At 39.6% G+C, this 20,888-nt stretch overlaps 2 protein-coding genes across 2 annotated transcripts in view; one reads left to right on the top strand and one right to left on the bottom strand.

Annotated features, from left to right (window-relative positions):
- LOC126355984 (phosphoacetylglucosamine mutase) overlaps positions 1-13,273 on the top strand; it is a 110,903-nt gene extending 97,630 nt beyond the window's left edge. The window contains exons 9-12 of the mRNA XM_050006601.1: positions 1,453-1,610; positions 12,272-12,449; positions 12,923-13,038; positions 13,118-13,273. Of these exons, the coding sequence (XP_049862558.1) occupies positions 1,453-1,610; positions 12,272-12,449; positions 12,923-13,038; positions 13,118-13,229 (564 nt within the window). The 3' untranslated portion in view covers positions 13,230-13,273. The remainder of the gene's footprint in view (positions 1-1,452; positions 1,611-12,271; positions 12,450-12,922; positions 13,039-13,117) is intronic.
- Positions 13,274-14,448: 1,175 nt separating this feature from the next.
- Positions 14,449-20,888, bottom strand: part of LOC126355982 (probable isocitrate dehydrogenase [NAD] subunit beta, mitochondrial) — a 59,301-nt gene continuing 52,861 nt past the window's right edge. The window contains exons 8-9 of the mRNA XM_050006597.1: positions 14,746-14,901; positions 14,449-14,666 (exon numbers count right to left, since the gene is read on the bottom strand). Of these exons, the coding sequence (XP_049862554.1) occupies positions 14,592-14,666; positions 14,746-14,901 (231 nt within the window). The 3' untranslated portion in view covers positions 14,449-14,591. The remainder of the gene's footprint in view (positions 14,667-14,745; positions 14,902-20,888) is intronic.

Raw genomic sequence — 20,888 nt, 5'->3', positions numbered from 1 at the left:
TCTGGGGTTCTGGGCAACTTTTCTGAACTCTTCCCATTTCCTAAACTTCACAAATCCTTCTCCTTCGACCCTTTTTCCAGAAGAATCGGCCACTGCATCTGAAAGCTTGCAAATTTCCTTACCTTTATATGTGTGTTCTCCTAGTGCCACTTGATGAGTAGATTTTTTTATCCATCCATTTACGAAATATTCTCAAAAATTGAATATATTCATTGATACATTATGGTATACGTCCCATTTTATCTTACTTCTCTCAACTCCACTTCACCCCCCTTTAGGATCCATTCTTGAGCATATTTTAGTCTCAAATGGAAAGGTCATAATAACAGTTGAGCATTCATTGCGTATTTAACCAAGCTTTGTTTTGCCAGTCCGTTACTTCCAGGGGTCTTTAAACTGTGTCCAAACAACTCGACAGTTCATGTGTGGTAATAAGGCCATAGACAATCCTACTCGTGGCCTGCCAGGATACCGAAAGAATTGGTGTGATGTGGGGACAGAGGTATTCCACAGCAGAGCTGTGTTTTCAGTTAGTGTCTGCCCAGACCTAAGTGCTTCTCAAGCCAAGAGCCTAGGACCAACACGACCAGTTTACTTGCTGATAATGTGCCATTGGACACCTCAAGTAAACTGTCTGTGTGTCACCCATTATATATTTAGTCGAGAGGGTAACAGACTTTTGAGTCACCTTGCTGTCTGTAATCCAGATGTGTTGCTGAGCAGCCCACTCGTTTTTGTTCCTCATCAAGCAATCCGTAAAAATCATCATTGTGATGTAATTAAGGCCTCTCCCCTTTTCCACAATGCCCTTCCCTCCTTATTTTTTCCTAACAACCCTCTCTTCTTGGTAGATTCACTTTCTGCAGTATTTTCTTACACAAAACAAAGGAAGAACACATGAAAAGTTGTTTTGCACCATGTGCTATGATTGTCATTAATTTCTTAATTTATGGTGGGCTGTGTATGAACTGTGTTTCAATAACTGAAGCTATCTTGACTTGTCTCACAATGGTTCCTGCAATAAAGCCATAACCAATTCCTTCATCCAATCTTTCCTCACTGAGTTTGTGTTCTTTGTTCAGGTGTTGTCAACTTGTTCTTAAACTCTAGCAATCCTTGTTTCTCACCTTTCATGTCCATCGTAACATGGCTCAGAATTGGCGTGCATTTTGCCGTAATCTTTGCAGTGTTATACCTCTGATACAGGGTAATTCCATGTGGCACTATTCACATCAGAATGCACACTGTTAAGAGCATTACTCTTACAATCTATCTGCGTCAAGAGACTTTTTGTAATTTACAAATATGACCGAGGTCAATTAACATAAGGAAGGCATTTGATGTAGACATACGAAAGTTATTGTTATACAGTATAATACACCTAGTGCCACTGCAGACAGAACTGTATTCCACATGACATTAAAATATTGTAAATTAAATATTTCCTTTCAGCATGTCCCAGTAGTATGTGTACCAACTGGTGTCAAACATCTGCATCACAAGGCACAAGAATTTGATATTGGTGTATATTTTGAAGCCAATGGCCATGGAACTGTGTTATTTGGACAGAAAGCTGATGAGCTTATAATAAAATCTGCTGCAGATTCTAGGTAATATATTTTGTTATATTCTGAAACAAAAATCACAGTAGTCCAAATTACTGCATGTTAAGAACTTACCTCACTTAATACTGGCTCTTGAAACTATAAAAGTAAGCTTTCATGGGATAGTTGGCATTTATCTCCGAGCTCTGCCAGTTCAGGTTTTTTTTGCCCGGCCGCGGTGGTCTCGCGGTTAAGGCGCTCAGTCCGGAACCGCGTGACTGCTACGGTCGCAGGTTCGAATCCTGCCTTGGGCATGGATATGTGTGATGTCCTTAGGTTAGTTAGGTTTAAGTAGTTCTAAGTTCTAGGGGACTGATGACCACAGATGTTAAGTCCCATAGTGCTCAGAACCTCTCTCTCTCCTTTTTTTTTTTTTTTTTTTTTTTTTTGTATTTATGGCAGTCTCTCTCAGGTTAAGTAAATATGTGACTATTCATACTGCCCTTCTTTGTATCCATTCAGTATCCTTTGTTGGCCCTATTCTACAATAGGTTGTAGGAGTGTTTTGTAATTGATCTCCTTTCTAAACTGATTGCGTTTTCCCATCATCCTGCCAGTGAGACGAATTCGAATTCCCCCATTTGCTTTATGCCTCTGTGATCATTCTGCTTCATTCTTGGACAAAAATGATACACCCAGGTATTTGTATGAGTTGGCTGTCCCCAATTATGACTCATTATGTCGTAATTGAAGATATTTAGTGAACTGCAAGATTTTATATGTAATATGTTCTTTGTGTAACCTTTAAGCTTCCAGGGACAATGCAGTGAAGTTAGAACTGATCTTGCATTGTAATTACAGTACGATCTTGCAAATAATTTACTACACTTAAGTACAGTTGTATTATTTTTAATAGAATGATTATAATTGTTATGGGAGGGCCGGCTCTGGCTGTGGAGTGGCTTTAACAGAAAGCTGTGGGACGTGTTCTACAGTATTGCCGCAGGCACAGAGACAGGAATGCTTACTCAACTGGAACATTGTTTATTACTTGACTCCTTCCATACAGTACTTCGACAGTAGTGGCCTATGTGCCAATTGTGACATCCCCAGCAGTATGCTGAGACAGCAGCAGCTGGTAAGAGTACTGCTGGCACTCTGCAATGCTGGCAAGAAGTGTGCAAGCACCATGTCAAACCTGGGACACTCTGAGACTGGCTGGATTGTCAAGCAGTGGCACCCCCTCTGTAGGCTTGCTTTGGCAGACCAAGTTTTGTAGCACAGAACATCAGGGCTAGCTGATGACTTGTAGATCAGCAGCTTTGGTTAGTCAGTTATACTGTTTGATGTGGTTGGAGTTAATTAGCCATACATTTCACCAATGACTGGTGCAGAGGCTGTGCCAGTTGAATGCACGACACTGAAGGAATGATGTTACCAGCAGAGCTCCCTCCATCTGGGTATTTTAAGAAAGGAGGTGAGCTCCTGTCACATACTAGACAGTGGAAATGCCACACTGTACTGTACTGTGTAGCAACACAGTCAGCCAATGACACAGAATGCTACATTGCAGGATACTGAACTTGCAATGTTAGGGATCCTAGCTACATTTAGTGTGTGCAATAGCAAGTTCAGGATATTAATTTAGTTCTTTGGTTCATGTGCGGTTTTTCCATCTGAATTATTGTTGAAAAGTTCATTGTTACATACAGCTGTAATAATTTATTACACTACTAGTTTGTCATAACCAAATCATCTTCAACTGTGTTGTGACATCATAATCAGATATGTGACAACCCATAACCAAAATATATATGTTTTTGGATAGGGTCCGCCTTTAGCAAAACACAGTTTTGTTTTTTAACCCAAACATGTTTCACTGCAGTTGCAGCATCCTCAGTGGGCTTTTATTTTCCATCTTTTTACCACATGGTGTGGTTTTTCTGACGTCTTGTGTTTCTACAATGCTACAAACACAAGACGTCAGAAAAACCACACCATGTGGTAAAAAGATGGAAAATAAAAGCCCACTGAGGATGCTGCAACTGCAGTGAAACATGTTTGGGTTAAAAAACAAAACTGTGTTTTGCTAAAGGCGGACCCTATCCAAAAACATATATATTGTTAAAGCAAACACGGAAAAAAGAGCTTCAATACCAAGATGATCATAACCAAAATCTCCATTCAATTATAAATCAGGAACAAATACAGCATATAGTAAATCTGTCAAGATGCACATGACAATAATGATACAGCATTTGATCTTCAGTTGTAAATACACAATAATGTCCCATTCTACATGTCATTACATTTGATAACCAACAACGTGATACTTATTTTATTATGATCTTAGATCATTGCCTTGAACAAAAGTGATCAGGATTGAACAAAACAGCTTTCCTCCTCATGAGTAGTAGATCAAGAATGCTCTTAGATAGCTTATGTTTTACAGTCACTGAAGTTTGGTCTTAACTCTTAAATTTGTTACACTGTGGTATGATTCTAGCCATAATTGTCATTTATCCACACTCATATAATTGTGTGTACCATGCACTTAACTCGTGCAGATGTTTTCGATGTACACTGCAATCAAGTCATGATTGTGTATAGTGTTCCTGGAAAATAAGTATGCTGGAGACTGCTACTCTTGACCTAAGTAAAAATCCCGTGCAACTCCCAACTATGTTCTTAATGGTGAAATAGCTGAATGATGACTGGATATGGAAAATAGTACAACATTTGGTACAAAATTAAGTACAGAAAAAGTAAAATTTACATTTGGCCTTTCAGAACTGTCACTAACTCTAAGAATTATAACAAAGGAGAGTACTCCAGAATGAGATTTTCACTCCGCAGCGGAGTGTGCGCTGATATGAAACTTCCTGTCAGATTAAAACTGTGTGCCAGACTGAGACTCGAACTCGGGACCTTTGCCTTTCGCGGGCAAGTGCTCTGCCAATTAAGCTACCCAAGCACGACTCATGAAGTTTCAAAGGAGAGTACTGTTTAGATTAGAATTTTACTTTCCAATCTGTTATTGGTTACTGTAAGTAGCAGCTAGCATAACACACTGAGAGAATCTCCAGCACTGGAATTAATTTTTTCATGATTTAAAAAAAAAAAAAAATTCATTAGTATGTCTGTAAGAGGCATAAATGACACAACAGAGTTGTTTCAACGAAAGTCATTACTGCAATTAGCAAGATACCTTGAACTCAGCATTATTTTACGCGAAAACAGTCAGTACACAATCCCACATTACACTTTGAACACATTGTTCTCACAATAGATTTACAGTCCTTGTGTGCACACCTTTTCTTCTTCTTTCCTTCTGTGTGCTGGACGAGGTGGTCAGTCTTATCAAACCTAACTGAATCTGATATGTGGCTGTCACAACATGCCCTTGATGGAGATGGTCTCCCGGCTTCTTTTGGTAAAGCTTGGTGTCTTTGCAAGTACACTGTTGCTACTTCTCTCTTGATATAGTTTGGTTTCTTGCTTTATTATAAAAAATCCAACTGTTTTGTATGGCGACATCTAACATTCAGGTACAATTGGATCTTGTGCAGTACACATGTATGGTGCCGGTGGGTTACAGTGCTCATAATCAACACCGATTCTTCCATTATTTGGCATCCTTTTCAGCATTAGCTTGTAGTTGACGAGAGGACAAGTTGTCTAATAATCTATAAGAATAAGAAATGAAATGGCAAATCATAATAAAGTCGGCATCAGTATACAAACAATTACAAACCAATGATAGGCATACTTACCCGACAACATGTTCATTTCCCAAATTTTCATCTGTGTCTACATTCGGATCTGGGGACTCAACAAACACATCACCTTCAATATCGTCATTATAAAGAATCTCCAGCACCTCAACAAGCGAGAACCTCTTCTAAAATGAAAAAGAGAAAATTCATCCTTTTACTGAGTACAAGCGCCTAGCATTGCCATATGGCAACACCGACGTTCAAATGGCCTAAACGAACGTTATTTATTTCACAGCAAGCAGTAACCTCCAAAAATGTATATTTGAGTATTTAAAGCACAACCATACTAAATAAACAAATTATACATCGTAAGTTACTGTGTAAATCATACTTACTCGAACTTATACTCAATTTTTCTTCGTCATTCAGCAAACGACGACTTCCAACACTGCTTACGCCCCAGAATTTAAATGTATTGTTAGAAATGTTACATTGTTGTGATCTTTACAGTCTTGCGGAATGGAATCCACTGCTGCCAACACTCTGGCTTCCTAGATGTCGTGGAATCAACAATTTTAAAAAAGTGTTACAAACATTGCCATATGGCAACACACGGCACTAATGGGTTAATGCAAATTGCCATGTCATCTGACATGGGTATCTGTCTTCTGTACGGAACAAGAAATATGGCTCAATAGGAATCAAAATCAAGTTTTATTCATTCATTTACTCTTCAAACAACAGTTGATTTTCTGTTCAAAATACTTTCATTTGTGTTCATTAACATTTCTGTACCCTTGACCTACAATCTCCAAAATTACTTTTCCATCCACATGGTTTATTGGAGTTGACATCGTGTTGAAAACAATTCCAGTAGAATTTTGACTGCACATGTGGCTTCTGAGGCAGTGGTGGTGGGGGCGGAAGATTGTGCAAGTTTACGTTGCCTGTGGAAATGTGACTTTAACCCTTGAATGGACACTCCTGTGTATAAAGTGCACCAACCACAAATAAGTCTGTTGTACTGTTCTATTGTTGCTGTGAGTCCATACCTATTTCTTCATCATTGCTTCCTCTGGCGCATTGCTAACTTCTGCTGTCATACGTCCAATTGAGCAGAAGTAATATCAAACCAATGGCAAGCTAGGTGAGAAAAAAATGAATGATCTGTGCAAGAAAATGACACAGATTCTGTGTTAGTTGCACAATCCCACAATGAGGCAGTTTTTTATGAGATAATTAGCAGTCAAATAAGTGGTTGGCTGTGGTCTGATGCAGCTGCACTATTTAAGGCTTCGAATGTGTCAATACTGTTGGGTAACACTGTAAGCAGCATCAGAGTGATATAATGAAAGTTTATTTTATTATTGTTTAGTTAAACACTGATGTTGTTGTTGTCGTCTTCAGTCCTCAGACTGGTTTGATGCAGCTCTCCATGCTACTCTATCCTGTGCAAGCTTCATCTTTCAGTACTTACTGCAACCTACATCCTTCTGAATCTGCTTAGTCTATTCATCTCTTGGTCTCCCTCTATGATTTTTACCCTCCACGCTGCCCTCCAATGCTAAATTTGTGATCCCTTTATGCCTCAGAACATGTCCTACAAACCAATCTCTTCTTCTAGTCAAGTTGTGCCACAAACTTCTCTTCTCCCCAATCCTATTTAGTACCTCCTCATTAGTTGCGTGACCTACCCACCTAATCTTCAGCATTCTTCTGTATCACCACATTTCGAAAGCTTCTATTGTCCTCTTGTCCAAACTATTTATTGTCCATGTTTCACTTCCATACATGGCTACACTCCATACAAATACTTTCAGAAACGACTTCCTGACACTTAAATCTCTACTCTATGTTAACAAATTTCTGTTCTTCAGAAACGCTTTCCTTACCATTGCCACTCTACATTTTATATCCTCTCTACTTCGACCTTTACTACTTTAAGTGTCTCATTTCCTAATCTAATTCCCTCAGCATCACCCGACTTAATTCGACTACATTCCATTACCCTCGTTTTGCTTTTGTCGATGTTCATATTATATCCTCCTTTCAAGACACTGTCCGTTCCATTCAACTGCTCTTCCAAGTCCTTTGCTGTCTCTGACAGAATTACAATGTCATCGGCGAACCTCAAAGCTTTAATTTCTTTTCAATGGATTTTAATACCTACTCCGAATTTTTCTTTTGTTTCCTTTACTGCTTGCTCAATATACAGATTGAATAACATGGGGGAGAGGTTACAACCCTGTCTCACTCCCTTCCCAACCACTGCTTCCCTTTCATGTCCCTCAACTCTTATAACTGCCATCTGGTTTCTGTACAAATTGTAAATAGCCTTTCGCTCCCTGTATTTTACCCCTGCCACCTTCAGAATTTGAAAGAGAGTATTGCAGTCAACATTGTCAAAAGCTTTCTCTAAGTCTACAAATGCTAGAAACGTAGGTTTGCCTTTCCTTAACCTTTCTTCTAAGATAAGTCGTAGGATCAATATTGCCTCACGTGTCCCAATATTTCTACGGAATCCAAACTGATCTTCCCTGAGGTCGGCTTCTACAAGTTTTTCCATTCGTCTGTAAAGAAATCGCGTTAGTATTTTGCAGCTGTGACTTATTAAACTGATAGTTGGGTAATTTTCACATCTTCCAACACCCGCCTTCTTTGGGTTTGGAGGTATTAGATTCTTCTTGTAGTCTGAGGGTATTTTTCCTGTCTCATACATCTTGCTCACCAGATGGTAGAGTTTTGTCAGGACTGGCTCTCCCAAGGCCGTCAATAGTTCTAATGGAATGTTGTCTACTCCCGGGGCCTTGTTTCGACTCAGGTATTTCAGTGCTCTGTCAAACTCTTCAAGTAGTATCGTATCTCCGATTTCATCTTCACCTACATTCTCTTTCATTTCCATAATACTGTCCTCAAGTACATTGCCCTTGTATAGACCCTCTATATACTCCTTCCACCTTTCTGCTTTCCCTTCTTTGCTTAAAACTGGGTTTCCATCTGAGTTCTTGATATTCATGTAAGTGGTTCTCTTTTCTCCTAAGGTCTCTTTAATTTTCCTGTAGGCAGTATCTATCTTACCCCTCATGCGACAAGCCTCTACATCCTTACATTTGTCCTCTATCCATCCCTGCTTAGCCATTTTGCACTTCCTATTGATCTTATTTTTGAGATGTTTGTGTTCCTTTTTGTCTCCTTCATTTAGTGAATTTTTATATTTTCTCCTTTCATCAATTAAATTCAATAATTCTTCTGTTACCCAAGGATTTCTACTAGCCCTCATCTTTTTACCTACTTGATCCTCTGCTGCCTTCACTACTTCATCCCTCAGAGCTACCCATTCTTCTTCTTCTGTATTTCTTTCCCCCATTCCTGTCAATTGTTCCCTTATGCTCTCCCTGAAACTCTGTACAACCTCAGGTTTAGTCAGTTTATCCAGGTCCCATCTCCTTAAATTTCCACCTTTTTGCAGTTTCTTCAATTTTAATCTACAGTTCATAACCAATAGATTGTGGTCAGAGTCCACATCTGCCTCTGTAAGTGTCTTACAATTCAAAACCTGGTTCCTCAATCTCTGTCTTACCATCTGAAACCTGTCATTATCTCCAGGCTTCTTCCATGTACACAGCCTTCTTTTATGATTCTTGAACCAAGTGTTAGCTATGATTAAGTTCTGCTCTGTGCAAAATTCTTCCAGGCGGCTTCTTCTTTCATTTCTTAGCCCCAATCCATATTCAACTACTTCGTTTCCTTCTCTCCCTTTTCCTACTATCCAATTCCAGTCACCCATTACTATTAAATTTTCGTCACCCTTCACTATCTGAATAATTTCTTTTATTTCATCATACATTTCTTCAATTTCTTCATCATCTGCAGAGCTAGTTGGCATATAAACTTGTACTACTGTAGTAGGCGTGGGCTTCGTATCTATCTTGGCCACAATTATATGTTCACTATGCTGTTTGTAGTAGCTTACCCGAATTCCTATTTTCCTATTCATTATTAAACCTACTCCTGCATTACCCCTATTTGATTTTGTGTTTATAACCCTGTAGTCACCTGACCAGAAGTCTTGATCCTCCTGCCACCGAACTAATTCCCACTATATCTAACTTTAACCTATCCATTTCCCTTTTTAAATTTTCTAACCTACCTGCCCGATTAAGGGATCTGACATTCCACGCTCCGATCCGTAGAACGCCAGTTTTCTTTCTCCTGATAACGACATCCTCTTGAGTAGTCCCCGCCCTGAGATCTGAATGGGGGACTATTTTACCTCCGGAATATTTTACCCAAGAAGACGCCATCATCATTTAACCATACAGTAAAGCTGCATGCCCTCGGAAAAAATTACAGCTGTAGTTTCCCCTTGCTTTCAGCCATTCGCAGTACCAGCACAGCAAGGCCGTTTTGGTTAGTGTTACAAGGCCAAGTCAGTCAACACTGGTACTGGTCATAAAATGAAAGTTTATCATTTTTAACGAAACTAAGATTTTGTTCCTACATGTTTATCTTGGTAACAAAAACACAGCTACTCTTTACATGTGTACAAATACGCTGTGAGCCCTCTCGTGTTCCGCTCGAGGATTAATAAGTGTTGTGCAGTAGTGATGATGGACCAAAGCTGGTATACATGAGCAGAATGCCTAAGTTTTCAATAATATGATTTTGTAAATGCAGTAAAACAGCATACATTTCATTGTGTAGTCTCATCAATAACTTTTTAAGTTTCTCCTCCTTATAGTGATAGAAACAATGGACCTAAGAAACTCCACATAAGTTTCTGCATAAAAGGAAACTGTTCACAGTACTCTAGAACAGAAGGGAACTATCATAGCTACAACAGATTTTGGCTGCTTCCCCCCACTGGAAGTTCCAAATTTGTATGGCAACTTATAGCTGAAGGAAGTTAATTATTAAAAACCCTGTTAGAAATAAGCAGAAATAGTGACAAATATTGTTCTGAGAGAAAATAAAACTAAATTGTTGAAATACCATAAATGAAATAGTGGCTTCTGCTGTAAGATTTTTTATTTTGACTTACAAAGTAACAGCATGTTTATTTGGTGGTGTTACTTTCTTACTTTCACTCTCAATTTGTTTACATTCTGCCAAAACTTCTATACTATATTTATTCATTATTAGATATGACATTAAATTTCTCAGGTAAACAACTCTGAAATCATGCTTCCGCAGCTCGAATCTGTCTTACTTACATGGTGAGTACAAATGTAAAGATTTCGGTTTATTTCAGGTTATGAGATCTTAATAATAAAACTATGAAGCAGCGTGATGAGCAAATCAGAACAAAACATTCTTTTACTTTTAAGGTGACAGTAGACACACTTATTGAAGCTGCACACAATAAAAACACTTTCCAGAAGACACAGTCCACAGATCAGTGTCGAAATAATAGTTAGTACCAATCATTTCCCACTTATAAACCAGTCTGTAGACAATGCCTGTCACTATAACAACCACTTTTCCAAATCATCTTTTTCTTATTGTTCAATCTCCTTCCCATTTTCCAATTCTTTTGTTATTTACCTTTTAACTCATTTCTTGACCACATTTTTGTTCCCATGGTGCTGATTCACCAAAAGTAGTATTTTTTTCATCCGAGAAAACTTTGAAATTCTCATATTTAGTCTTTTGCCGCATTGAAGTCGGAGAAATCTCCCTTTTCATCAATGTTGTCAAAAACAGTCTTCTGTGACAAACATTACACAAAACTCTGACACAGTCTAAGGGGACCTCACACTTCTCAGCAGGTTGAGGTTGTTTTTCAGGTAGCATAATGTTCTGGTTGGATTCCCCTTTAACTCACAGTTTTTTCTTGAGTTGAGAACAGTTCCTTCACACTTTTCTTTACCATGTCTATAACAGCACTACACTACACTGCACTAAACAAACATTTTATCAATAAACAAACATTTCCTACACCATGGAACCTTAAACTCAAACTAACAGCAAGGGCTAATGTGACAGTTCTGGGCCTCTGGCACATGACTCAGATGCATTCTTGTGGCAATTATTCGAACCACTTCCACAGTAAATATCAGGTAGCCCAGATTTAACTGAGTAGTGTTAGACACATAGCCCACATTTTGATTAAATTATATTTTTCATTTGTGGCACTTAGAATGGATTTCAGTCTATAGTTGATAAAATGATAAGCTTACTACGCGAATTTCAGAGAATGCTCTCATTGCTTCAGAATCCAGATTTAACTAGATACTGCTTTCATCAGTAGATGGCTAAGTCCGTCCTCTGAAGAGTGAAGCAAGTTGGGAAATGTGTCCTGATTAAAAACTGTCAATATTTGTAAATGGTTAGGTAGTGCTTATGTTGGTTCAAGTTAGAAACGCAATTTGCTTTACGCCATTTTTTATCATTCCAGTATAAAAATGGGACACCCAGGTATTTGGGTGAGTCAACTGTTCCCAATTGTGACTCATTATATTGTAACTGCAAGGTTTTACAATGCTTAACATTTGGAATCTTACCAGGATCCAACCATATATCTGTACAGCTTTGTGTATTAACTTTACTTACGAGCTGAAAGGAGTGTAGTGCCAGAGGTAGTAACATGTTCATTGTGCAACTTTTGAGCTTACAGGGATTACAACAGGGCAATGCAGTGAAGTTAGAACTAATCTTGCATTGAAGTTGCAATATAATTTTACTGTATTAAGAAAAACAGTTTCCATCAAATATTTTGAGTTCATTTAAGTCAAATAAATATGTATAAAATGTAGTCTTCAACTTTCATTGCTTGTAACATTCCAAATATCACATTGGTAAAATTCTGAGTTTATTGATGCAACTATGGTTTTAAATGATACTAGATTGTCACATAACTAATGTACACTCAGTTGAGATAACAGGCAATGGAACTGTTTTCAGACAAAACAATATAGTATGTGGACTTTACATGAAGTTACTGAAAGGACATCAAAACATTCACAGCACTGTTAAATAGCTTTTGATTCCATGTATATATTCATGTTTTAGTAATGTTGCTGCACAGAAACTCCTTGCAACCATGAAAATCATCAATCAAGCAACTGGAGATGCACTATCTGACCTCCTGCTAGTAGAGGCTGTGCTAAGTGCGCGTGGATGGTCTGTTATGGACTGGGCTGCAGCCTATACTGATTTGCCTAACAAGCTACTCAAGGTCACTGTCAAGGTGAGAAATATTACCTGTTATCCATTAATGATTTAAACTTCATGTGAGTGGATTAGTAAAACAAACAGCAAAGGAGAAGATATAACTGTGGGAAGGACATATCACCCTTCTAAGCATTTAGTAGTGAATGCTGTTTATAGTTACTCAAGTAAAACTAACTTCCCTCTGCAATCTAAAAGTTACAGTAAAAAATTTACACCATGAAATACTAAATCATGAATTGCAGCACTACAAACGACAACTGTGATAATTTTTGACATTTCCACTGAGACAGACATGTAAAAAGCACCTTTAGCAATAACATGTCAAGTCAGTTCTCAACGTTTGAAAATACAATTTTCTGAACACAGAAGTTGGCCTATGTTTAACATCAGTTCAAATTTTGGTCCCCCTTCACCTACGACAGCAACTTTTGAGTTAAGGTTACATTGTATTTGGTGTTATTTACTTTTGTGTTTGGTCTGTTTTAATAGGATCGTAATTTAATTAAGACTGCTGATGCTGAGCGGAAATGTGTATCACCTTTGGGTCTTCAAGACAGAGTGGATCAGCTTGTATCGCAGTACCCCAATGGAAGGGCTTTCATTCGGTGAGTATAACTTAATAGCTGTTAATTTTGGGAGTTCATACTGTTTCAGATTTTCAGTGTTTTTGTGAATTACTTGCAGGCCTTCTGGCACAGAGGATGTTGTCCGTGTTTATGCTGAGGCTGATACTAGAGAACATTGTGATGAACTGGCTCAAAAAGTGGCTGAAGCTGTTTCAGAGTTCACAGTTTGAATGTAATGAATCAGAATATTGTGGAATAAAATTCTGAATATAAATTGTGTAGCTTTCTTTTCCTGATGTGAAAGATCAGTGTTAAGTGTGGGTAACAAAAAATGTTATGCAGTCAAACACCTGTTGTACATTTTCATGTGGTCCAGGCTTAAAAACACAAATTTGAGGAAATGATTAAAATTCTCAATCCTCTCTAATAATTTTTGGTAATGCATTTCATTACATGCTGTTACAGCAAAAATTGAAACTGGTGTCAGGGTAAAAGGTAATAGGGCTATTTACCAACTTGCTACGACCACAAATTATATATTCAAAACATGCATTTGAGAGATCATCCTTTTTGCTCCCAAGCAAAAACTGATGAACACGTTAAATTAAACCAAAAACATCACTGCAGCTAAGTGGTTAAAGCATAAATGTGGACACCTGCTTAATGCTTTCCATATGAGCTGCACTTAATATGCTCACAATTCACACAACCTTATTATAATTTGGCTCAGTGAATTTCTGTCACTATGTAAGTTTGAAAGCAAGCTCAACTACAGTTCTGCTTCATGCACTATCACTGCTGCCAATTTTTACAATCTAGTGTATGGACTTGCTGCAACTGTATCATGTCAAATTTGAACAGGAAAAATCTTTAAAATGTGCTATTGCAAAACCCTTGTTCTATTTCTGTCTGACATAGCACATCTGCATGAAAAGTATATTTCCAACACTTCAGAAAATGCTTTTATCCCTACCTGCTCTCCAGTCATTGAAGGACCCCTCTGCACATCCAGGGGGAAGAGCTCACTAGCTAGACATGGACTAAGTTTCCTCTATTACGAGCGAGCATATTCTTCGAGACTTGGTCTTTATTAATATTGTTGCTGAATACATTACATAGGCAAGACTGAGTTTAAGTGACACAAGAAAAGATGGTGGCTGGGCTCCTTCACCACATACTAGCTCATGTGTCCTCTCTGTTACCTGGCAGTACTTTTATCTTGATTGCATGGTGAAGCTAAATGTTGGCAACACCAATTGTTGATTATACCAGCATTCCCCCTCTCCTAAACAGCCTAAAATATTTTCTTAACTCTGCCACCACTTGTGTGGTCAATAGCAAGAAGTGTAAAATTGGGGAATTTTTAGCACTGATCTTATTGGTTTTTCACAGGAGGCTACAAATTTATGGTGTAGAATCACAAAAAATGTAAAAAAATCTGAGTTCCACTGTAGTTTACATTTTCAGTTTTTAATCACAAACTAACATTTACAAAAGCATGGGGACAGGCAACTTTGACCCCTAATTTACATGCATGTGGCAGGTACAATTTCAAATAAATAATTATATACACACACAAGTCACAGCACTATTCAGCCTAAGTTTGCAATCACAGCATAAGTGAATTCATTTGTTGTTGACTGGCCACCAATATCCTTTGTTTTTACCTGAAATTAGGAACAAGGAAATGTTAGTATATAACATTTGTTATAATTAAATACATCAAATAAACTATTACAGTAATACCTTGCCATCTTGGAGTACATGGTTAACTGCATTACGTATCATTTCACTGTAAGTATGAAGATTAACATGACTCAACATCTTCGCCGCACATAACAACATTGCTGTGGGATTTGCAACATTTTTGCCCACTGCTTCAGAAAAAGTGTGCCTTGCACCCTGGAAAATTCAAAATAACAACAAATATTACATCTCTGGTTCTTTACTTACACATTCACAGTTACTGGGATTCAATATCTGGTCTACCCTGAGGGCAATTACATTGGAAAACAATATTAATGAACTTTAGACTAAAGATAATCTTTAATGAGGTAAGTTACATTTCTTCCTACAGCCAAACAGAAGATTATATACTGGTACCCATATGTGGATGACATTTGCTTGACTGATGAAACAGATACCTGAATAAAACATTTACAGAGTTCATCTAAAAATAAAATTCACCACAGACAGAAAAGGAAATGAAACAATTTCTTAGACATCACCATACACAGAATCAACAATTTGGAATTTCCAGGAAACCTACAGCCAGAAGTACATCAACTCCAACCAACCCTAAGCACAAAAACTCAAGTATGCTACATAGGCTCAACAGAACTCTACTGGACAAACTCAACTACACACAGGAACTAAACACGATACACCGAATTGCCACAGACAATGGGTGCAACACACAAATGATAAACTTAACAACAAATTAAAGGAGAACAAACACCCCACAAAGAGGGCAGCATGCACATACTAACATACAGTAACAAAAATGTCCACAGGGTGGGAAATATACAGAAGAAACAAAGGCTACAAATATCATTCTGCACAAATAACACAGTACAGAAAAATCTAAGCACTTAGAATACCTCAGGAGACAAATTCTCCAAAGCAGGAATCTATTAGTTAACTTTTAGTTCACCTTAGATCCCTAAGAAGTGATAGTACACACTCCACTTTTTCAGATCATCTAATACAAGAAAACAACCACCCAAATAACATGGAGACTGATCTTAAGATCCTCAGAGGAAGCAAGTCTATCAAAAACTCACAAGAGTGGAGAACTATCACATGCAATAATACAAGGAAAGAGAGCCCTGAATGAAAGCACAAAACTATGCAACAAAACACTGTTTGGAACACTCAATGAACTATACAAAGGCACCTCCCCACGTAAAACATAACATTCAAACAGCCTAAAAAAGGAAAAAACCTTTAGTTTTCTCGGTTCCCTCCCCACCCTTTTTGCAGCTCTCTACAAACACAAGAACAATGATGAACAACTGAGCAGCAGCAGCAACAACATAACATCTCTTACAGAGAATGGCGTCAGAAGTGTCTGCTCATATCATGTTTCACCACATTTTCTTTAAGTGCATGTGAAGTGAACTAATGAGCACAAATTCTGTGAAAAACTGTGGGATCAGCACACTGAATAGCCACTGATCGAGACACCAACCAGACATGCAACAGGACGAAAATACGTAAGTACAAAAACGCACATATCCTCTACCCACGAAACAGTTCTTGATATGCATTAATTTTCTTCATGGCTAGTTTGCAGACGACATGCTGTCAAAAAAATGATGAAAAAGAGCACAAAAAAGTGTATAATAATGCAGCTTATTTAGCAATTTAATTTTAAGGTGAGTGTCTAAACAAAGCAAATTGCACATACAGCAATTATTAGGCCTACAACAGTTAAATTATTATGAATTTCATATTATACTTTACAAATCTGACCCACAGAAGGACGTGTTGAAACATGTCTGTGTAAATACATAAGGCTGATTTTCAAAACAACCCAATATTATATCGAGAAGTTTGCCTTCTTTGCAGTAGTCTTCTACCTTTTCCCATCTCTCCCTCCTTTCTCCTCCTGCCCACTTCGACAAACGCAATCCCTAGTCGGCTGAGCTGCAATCCCAATCTCTCCGTTCGAAATCAACTGATATGAAGAGAATATCTGCCAACATCTTATTAAAGCATTCTGTGGATGGTATACAATTTTTATCCTGTAGGTAATGTTGCAACATGAAATTACCTCACACTATTCTTTCCTACAACCAGAGATCATCCTACAAGGTTCTCAGTGCTTCAAAGTGATGTCCTCTACAAGAAACATTGCAATTTCCAGAGCTTTGGAAGTCAGCACAGCTTTGGTGACAGTACAGTGCGAAATAGTTAGCTGAGACTATTATCCACTGATTTCTGTTTGTTAACTTCAGAAATGTGACCAAGAAGTTGATTACAATTCAATGAAATAGTGCTGCTGTAAGCAGATTGGTACCCCAGAGGTAAATGTGACATATGAATCCATTGCTTGCATTCCTTACAGTGGCTAATGACCAGTATTAACCTGGCCAGAGTCCCAGGTGGCCACATGTTTGAGCACCATGAAATAACTTCACGGCAGCTGGTTGTAGATGAGCTGCGATATTGAGCAATCATTTCCAGCCAAGTGTTGTTCTAAACAATGTTCTGTGTATTTATTGGAATTCTCCTTTGGTCATTTCCTCATTCTTACTGAACGACTTCAATGATTTTCAGCATTGCTGGATCTTCTCTCTGTTCAGCAGCAATGCCATTTAATGCAATGAGCTGAGATTTCATGTACGCTGCTGTATTTCTCGAATGGATTCCTTGAAAGGTAGTCAGTGTCCTTGTGTTTGTGTCTGCTTCCATATACCATTTTGCTGCTGAATTCCTGAAGCTTCAGAGCCACTTTTAACACCTACATCGATTAGAAGTAGATTTGGACTACGTATCTGTTATTATGAAGTGTTTGTACTTTGTTAGTTGAGGTCATTGATGTGTGACAGGAAATTTAAGGTTCACAAAGTATATAAGGAAAAAGTTAAATGATATGTAAAATAATGAAATTTTATAATATATGTATGTTCACAAAGAAAAATTTGTATATTGGAAGTTGGTTCATGCTTAGGGAACATGTATTGTGAAATGTAAAAGATAAGGTAGAATCTTTTATCGCCCTGAGCTTGTTCGGCGAAGAAAGAGTGTGCCGTTCTGCATTTCAAAGTACCAAAACCTGATAATGTAATGCCGAGTGAATGTCTATTTCCGGAATGCCATTAGCAAGACATGGCCCATTAGTAGCCAATTTACCCAGTCGATCGGCAAGTTCATTGCCAAGGACCCCAACTTGGCCTGGGGTCCAAATGAAAACCACTGAGCATCCACATTGATCAAGGAGAGAAAGGGAGTCCTGGATAGCTATGACCAAAGGGTGGCGAGGACAACACTGGACGATAGCATGCAAACTGCTCACTACAGATAATGAAGGACAGTCCAGGGCAGAAACAGACATGGCCCAGTGCATGCAAAATGGCTACCAATGCTGCAGTAAAAACACTGCTACCAATGCTGCAGTAAAAACACTGCAGCCATCTGGCAAGGAACGAAGTTCTGTGTGTCTCACATAGGTGTAAGCATAAGCAGTGTGACCGTCAACCATGTAGCCATCAGTACAAATCACTTCGGAACCCTGGAATGAACTGAGGAGACAGTAGAATTTGTGGCGATGGACCTCCGGAGGGACAGAATCCTTTGAATTGATGGAGAGATCAAGACAGAGCTGTGGCCGAGAGACGCACCATGGAGGGGTACGTGCGTCAGCAGAGAAAAGATGTGGTAAAGGGAAGTGCTGGAGCTCAGAAAAGAGTGACCAAATGCAGGCATCCATGGTAAACCCACATCGGGGCCGCCACCGCAGGAGGTTTATCTCCGTGTCTGGATAAAGGAGACCATAGTTAGGGTGCAGCGAATGCAGAGTGCTTAAGATATCAGCTGTTGTCGGCAAAAAACTCGCAGTGGTGGAATTCCCACCTCTGTGAGAAGGCTAATCACAGGGTTAGTCCGGAAGGCACCAGTCAAGTCGGAACCCACAATGGTGGATGGGATCTAGTATCTGCAATGTCGAAGGTGATGCAGAACCATAGACAGGGCTCCCGTAGTCTAAACAAGACTGGACCAGCACTTTTTGCAATCTTAGGAGAATAGAGTGGTCTGCACCCCAGGTGGTACTGCACAGACATCCAAGAGCATCGAGATGTAACCAACACGTGCTCTTCAGCTGGCGAAGATGAGGGAGCCATGTCAACAGCGCATTGAAGACCAGATCCAAAAAACGATGGGTGTCCTCCACCTTGAGGGATTAGCTATCAAGGAATAGTCTGGATAGAAATGTACTGTACAGCTATAGCAGGAAGGCATGACAAGACTTGGCCACCAAAAACTGAAAGCCATGGGAGAGAGCCCAAGACTGCGCCCCCTGGTAGATTGCCCCCTGTAGACAGCATTCTGTAGCGCCCATGATGGGATGAAGTGACGTAGATAAGAAAATCATCGGCATACAAAAAGGGAAAGGGAGGAGGAGACACTGTTGGTCCAGCAGCTGCCACCAGTCCATTAGTGGCAACGAGAAAGAGAGGGACCCTCTGCATGGAACCCTGTGGAACCCCATTTTCTTGCTGATGGGAAGTGGTGTAAGAGGAACCAACTTGGACACAGAAAGAGTGACAAGAAAGAAAGTTACGGATAAAATCGGACAGAGCGCCACGAAGGCCCCAGTCGTGAAGTGTGGTGAGGATGTGGTGGCGCCAGGTGGTGTCTTACACTTTATGCAGGTCAAAGAGAACTGCAAAGAGGTGTTGTCAATGGGCAAAAGCCGACCGGATAGCAGATCCAGGTGGACTGTTATCCACCGTAGATCAGCCACAGCGAAAACCAGCTTGAGTCAATGACAAATGGTTGCGGGATTCAAGGATCCAAACCAGCAGCCGACTCACCAGGCATTCAAGGAGCTCGCAGAGAGCGTTGGTGTGGTGTCACCGCCAGACACCACACTTGCTAGGTGGTAGCATTTAAATCGGCCGCGGTCCGGTAGTATACGTCAGACCCGCGTGTCGCCACTATCAATGATTGCAGACAGACCGCCGCCACACGGCAGGTCTAGAGAGACTTCTAGCACTCGCCCCAGTTGTACAGCCAACTTTGCTAGTGATGGTTCACTGTCTACATACGCTCTCATTTGCAGAGACGACAGTTTAGCATAGCCTTCAGCTACGTCATTTGCTACGACCTAGCAAGGCGCCATGATAAGTTTCTATTGATATTGTGAATCATGTACTATAAAGAGCGACGTTCGTCATTAATGGATTAAAGTTAAGTATTCCACCAGCTACGTCCATTTTTCTCAATTCTAATTCCCTTGTCATGTTCCAGACTTCACGCCAGCCTGTGTGAGCTAAAACGCGTGCATTTTGGCCTCCTTTAGAAAAACACGGTTGGCTCTCCTGCCAACCACAACATTGGCGACGAGAGTAAAAGTGTTCTTATCTAAATTGCCCTGATTTACTTGTGTAATGGCTTCGCCACAATCTCCAGATGTACTTTCCGAATTTTATCGCTTACAGAATCAGCAGACGCAGGCCTTACTGGATGCCCTTGGACAGCGTCCATGGTCAACGTGCGATACAAAACGATGCGGCAGCAACCGCTGCACCGCTAACACAGCCACAACACGCTGTTGCACCCACTTTTCGACCTTTTGATGCTGCACTGGAAAGCTGGACAGAGTGGTCACGCCAATTTGGATTCCATCTCGCCGCCTACAGAATTCAAGGTAATGAGCAGCAGCCTTTTGTCCTTTCCTCCATCGGGATGCAAACGTACCATGTGATAGTCAAATTATTTCCCCGACGCGACGTAGCAACTGTGTCCTACGAAGAAATTTTGTCTGCATTAGATGCGTATTTCAAAGAATCAGTCAATGTAGTTGCAAAAAGGTATACCTTCTTTCGTACAAAACGTATGACAGGTCAGACTGATTGGGAGTGGGTTGCAACCTTGCAAGGCCTTACTAGGGATTGTGCTTTTGAGTGTCAATGTGGACTCCCTTTTTCACATACTATGGTATGTGATGCAATTGCACAGAACGTTTCTGATGTCCATATAAGGGAACAGTTTTTGAAACTAGCAAATCCCTCCCTTCAACAAATGATGGACATATTGGATCGGCAGGACACACTTGACTTTGCTCAGGAATCATTTGAAACTTCGCCAGCAGTGTGTCAGGTTAACCGGCCTGCCGTGCGAGCTGCACGGAACAGTAAACAGTAAACAGTCCTCGCGCCGCT

This window comes from Schistocerca gregaria, chromosome 3 (genome assembly GCF_023897955.1).
Source record: "Schistocerca gregaria isolate iqSchGreg1 chromosome 3, iqSchGreg1.2, whole genome shotgun sequence".
NCBI classification, from domain to species: Eukaryota; Metazoa; Arthropoda; class Insecta; order Orthoptera; family Acrididae; genus Schistocerca; species Schistocerca gregaria.
This window is presented reverse-complemented; position numbering and strand designations above follow the sequence as displayed.